General features: G+C 47.0%; 1 protein-coding gene across 1 annotated transcript; it reads right to left on the bottom strand.

The window, feature by feature from the left end:
- Positions 1–214: 214 nt before the first annotated feature.
- Positions 215–2438, bottom strand: LOC102261503 (chromosome unknown open reading frame, human C1orf234). Its single transcript, XM_005875237.2, has 2 exons — positions 2187–2438; positions 215–603 (listed from the first exon to the last, which is right to left on the bottom strand). Exons 1-2 carry the CDS (start codon positions 2376–2378, stop codon positions 406–408), a joined length of 390 nt encoding a protein of 129 aa, XP_005875299.1. The 5' UTR covers positions 2379–2438; the 3' UTR covers positions 215–405.
- Positions 2439–4383: the final 1945 nt, after the last annotated feature.

The following is a 4383-nucleotide window of genomic DNA, read 5'->3' as shown; positions in this document are numbered from 1 at the left end:
CAACCACGGGGAGCTGTTGGCTTGAGAACAGGCAATGAACACACTCAGAGCCTGGCCTGGCAGGGCTTGCTCTGGCCTCTGGGTGCAGAGTGAGGGGAAGATCAGAGGGTGGGACAGCACTGGGGAGATCCTTGGGAGACTCAAGGTGAACAGGTAAATAGTGTCCTGAACCAGGGTCGGGGTGGTCCAACTGACGGGGAGGAAGGGCTGGGTTCTAGAGCCGTCAGGTGTGTCATAGGATGCCGTCTGGCTGGCCTGGTGAGTAGATTGCTTTTCCGGAGGTGACCTTTCAGCGCCCAATCATCCTCTCCAGTGCGATTTACTAAGAAAATCCAATAGTCTCTGATGGGGTTTTACTGAGTAAAGGTAACACCAGAAGAAGCCAGCCCACCCCAGCCTCCGCCCTCAGGGGGAATTGGTCGTGCACTCCGAGTAGATAGAGAAGGGGGACTCCTGTCTCCTCGGTCTGTGCTTCCTCTCGGCAAACATCTGCTGACGGCTCGACCGCTTGTGGTGATTCATTTTATTCCAAACGATGAACATCTGATTTTCTAAGACCTTCAGCTTCATTTCACTGAACATAAGCCGTTCAAGGATCTTGTCCTGGAGGGCGAAGCAGGCGTGCAGTCTCTCCACTTCTCTTGTGCTCATGGCGTTGCCGTTGGGTTCGGCTTCGGGGGTCTTTCGTTTCTCTGTCTTTTCCTAAGCTCCCGCCAGCAGGAAAAGAGGGGAGGTTGGTTAATAATGAGAGCCCCCCCTTCCCGTGCTGGGTGATATATAACTGTCACCTTAATGGATTCTCACAGCCCGCCCGCCAGGAGAGCATCGTGTGGGTGAGAGAATGGGGGCTCAGCATCATCCAGCTTGCGGGAGAGACCCCACACTCCCAGGACCCACAGTTCCCTCTGGTTCATGGAAGAACATAAAACCTTCAACCCAAATGTATCTGTCTCCAGGGCTGTGCATTCCCCAGGGCGCTGAGAGTTCGTCAGGCCCTGCGAAGTCTCTGCTGCCCAGTCTCAGTGTCTCAGGACACGCTCTTGTCTCTGTCGTCCTCATCTGCCCCCTCACCCAGAGCAATAATACTTTAGCTGTTCTTTTTGGATTCAACTACAAATTCCTGGTCTTTCCAACCCTTTAAAAATTAAATCTTTCAGACACACAAAAAAGTAAATATCACAGCAAATATCCACGTCTCCACATTAGTGTAAGAAGTAAAACATCACAAATGCAATTGTGGCTCCCTCTCCTAGAGTGTCTCCCTCCCGCCCTGAACGTATCTCAACTGCAATCCTGAATCCGGCGTTTACTTTTTCCATGCATTTCTTCATTCCAGTGGCTCTCAACCAGAGGCTAGTGTGTCCTCCCAAGGGACCTGTGGCAATGCCTGGAGGCATTTTTTGGTTGTCACGACAGGGGTGATGGGATCTATTGGCATCTTATGGGTAGAGCCCGGGGATCCTGCTAAACATCTAACAATGCACAGGGCAGTCCCTCACAATGGAGAATTATCCCGCCCTAATGCCAATCATGTGGAAGTTGAAAAATCCTGCCTTAATGTACTTTCACTAAACATGTGCTTTTGGGGAGTGGGGGGTAGGAGAGAGGGGTAAGATCAACCAAGGGACTCGTATGCATGTGTATAAGCATAACCAATGGACACAGACAGTAGGGGGGTGAGGGCATGTGCTGGGGGGTGGGAGCAGCTGGGGAGAGGTCAATGGGGGGAAAAGGAGACATATGTAATACTTTGAACAATAAAGAATTAAATTTAAAAAACGTGCGTTCATAAACAAGATAGGGTATTGTTTGGCATGTTTTTAAACTATATAAAATATGTCATAATTCATGTACATCTCTCCTATCTTCATTATTATATTTTAGCGATGTACCTATGTTATACATGTGTCTCTAGTTCATCCATTTTCATGTTTTCCTTTAAAGTGAGTGTTGCCATTGCCAAAGCATGTTGACGTCAAACAGGAAGTGGCAGAGTCTAGGGTGGTCCCGACTTCCTAGTGGAGGCAACTGAAGCCTTGTGAAGGGTGAGCTGCAGAGTAAAGACTTAGAGGCGTGGGTGCCTCAGCCTTGCCCCATTATCCTGACATCTCCCCCATCCCCCAGACCCCAGTCTACCTGTAAATATCCCATCACCTTCAACTGAAGCTAAGGCCCCTCTTGCTCACCTGCTGGGGCTCTGTGGGGGTAGGCTTGAATTCATACTTGACCAGCCAGTTGCTAAGCAATAGCAGGAGGAAGAGGAACCCAAACAAGGCTGGCTTATAGCTGATCATCCAAGCCACCAATGCTCCTATGGTGCCCGAGGAATCAAGTATCTCGTGGAGAGTCCTAAAAAAAGACATTAGGTCTCCCAGCATTCTAGCTTGGTGGCACCCAGGCCCCAAGACCCAGCCTCAGTCCCCCCTCTAGGACAGTTGCCCCCATACCAGGAGTCATGGCTGCCCCTCCTCCGAGTCATGACCATCCCCCTCCCCCAGCCCCCAGTTGTTGCATAACAATAATATTAAGTACTCCTATGTCTTAAGCAGCCACTATGTGCCAGACTTTGACAGGCAGTTTGCAAGCAACATCTCATAATGTCCTCATAACAGCCAGGTGATGTAGGCCTCAGCGATACTTCATTCAATCAACAGTACTTAAGGGCCTAGCTAGCCACTGAGAGTAAAATACCCAGTAACACAGCCCCTACCCTCATAGTGAGGGAGACTGCAAATAAAAATTATCCAGAATTTGGAAATAAGGCTAAAAGTGTACTGCAAGTTTGTTGACAGTAATACTAGAATATTATCTAACTGGCCCACCTGTTGGTCACCTGATGCTTTTGGGGAGGATAACTTTGTTTGACTTACTATTTAATATTGATTAGGGTCCCCACTCTGTAAAGTCAGATGTCAACTTTTATTGATTGGTTTTTAAAATATGTTTTATTAGTTTTAGAGAGAGAGGAAGGAAGACGGGGGAGGGAGAGAATGTGAGAAACACCTAGATCGGCTGCCTCCTAAATGCCTCCCCTCCCCCCCCGCCCCCCCAGGATTGTGCCCTGACCCAGAATGGAACCAGAAACCCTTTGGTGCATGGGACAGTGCTCAACCAACCAAGCCACACCGTCCAGGGCCAGATGTGAACTTTTAAAAAATGGGTAAGTTGCTCTAGCAATTCCACTTGGGCATATATATCCCAAAGAACTGAAAGCAGGGTCTTGAAGAGATATTTGCACACCCATGTCCATAGCGGCATTATTCACAGCAGCCAAAAAGTGGAAGCAACCCAAAAATCCACCAACAGATGAATGGATAAGCAAAATGTTGTATATACAGGCATTAGAATATTATTTAGTCTTAAAAATGAAGGAAATTTTGGTACATGCTACAACATGGATGAACTTTGAGGAGATTATGCTAAATGAAATAAGCCAGTCACAAAAAGACAAAAGCTGCTTGAGTCCAGTTATATGAGATATTTAGAGTGGTCAAGTTTATAGATACAGAAAGTAGAATGGTGGTTGGCAGGGGCTGGGGGTGGGGTGGGGGGAGTGTTGGGGAGTTATTGTTTAATGGGTACAGTTTTTAAAGATGAAAAGAGATCTGGAGATTGTACAATCATGTAAATGTACTTAACACTAGTGAACTGTGCACTTAAAGATGCTTAAGATGTTAAGTTTTATGTTATATATATTTTACCACAATTTAAGAAAATGAAACTAATTCGTTACAGGCCTACCGCACTTTATTGTGTTTTGCTTTATTGTGCTTCACAGGTGTTTTGCTTTTCACAAATTGAAGGTAGGACCCTCCACCAGCAAAAAGATTACGACTGGCTTTATTGTGATACTCACTTTATTATGGTGGTTTGGAACCCAAACCACAAGATCTCCGAGGTATGCCTGTATTTCTGGGTAAAAATATAGATAAGTAGCAAATGTATTTTTTTAAAATGTATTTCTTTATTGATTTAAGAGAAGAAGGGAGAGAGAAAGAGAGATAGAAACAGCAATGATGAGAGAGACCCACCGATCGGCCGCCTCCTGCATGGCCCCCACTGAGGATCGAGCCCCCAATCCAGGCTTGTGCCCTTAGCCAGAATCAAACCCGGGACCCTTCAGTCCACAGGCCGACGCCCTCCTATCCACTGAGCCAAACCAGCTAGGGCGCAAATGTATATTTTTTGTGGGGGGAGATAAATGCAAATAAGTTCTGTCTGAGAGAAAAGATAAGCCCCAAAGTTTAGTTTTATGGCATTGTAAGACATCAACTGCTTTTTCTTATTTAAAAACTAGAGGCCTGGTTGCGGGGGTTGGGAGGTGGGGAGAGGCCACAGGACATTGGCTGTGGGAGCACACTGACCACCAGGGGGCAGCTCTTG

The sequence above is a fragment of the Myotis brandtii genome, unplaced genomic scaffold, assembly GCF_000412655.1.
Source record: "Myotis brandtii unplaced genomic scaffold, ASM41265v1 scaffold456, whole genome shotgun sequence".
NCBI lineage: Eukaryota > Metazoa > Chordata > Mammalia > Chiroptera > Vespertilionidae > Myotis > Myotis brandtii.
Note: the sequence above shows the minus strand (reverse complement) of the source record. Positions and strands in the feature narration are given on the sequence as shown.

What these genes read in the sequence shown, in the direction of transcription:
- LOC102261503 (XM_005875237.2), bottom strand. Translation starts at nt 2,378, where the DNA reads ATGCTGGGAGACCTAATGTCTTTTTTTAGGACTCTCCACGAGATACTT. An exon ending in CCCCCACAGAGCCCCAGCAG is followed by an intron (nt 604 to 2,186) that starts GTGAGCAAGAGG and finishes TTCGCCCTCCAG; the next exon opens with GACAAGATCCTTGAACGGCT.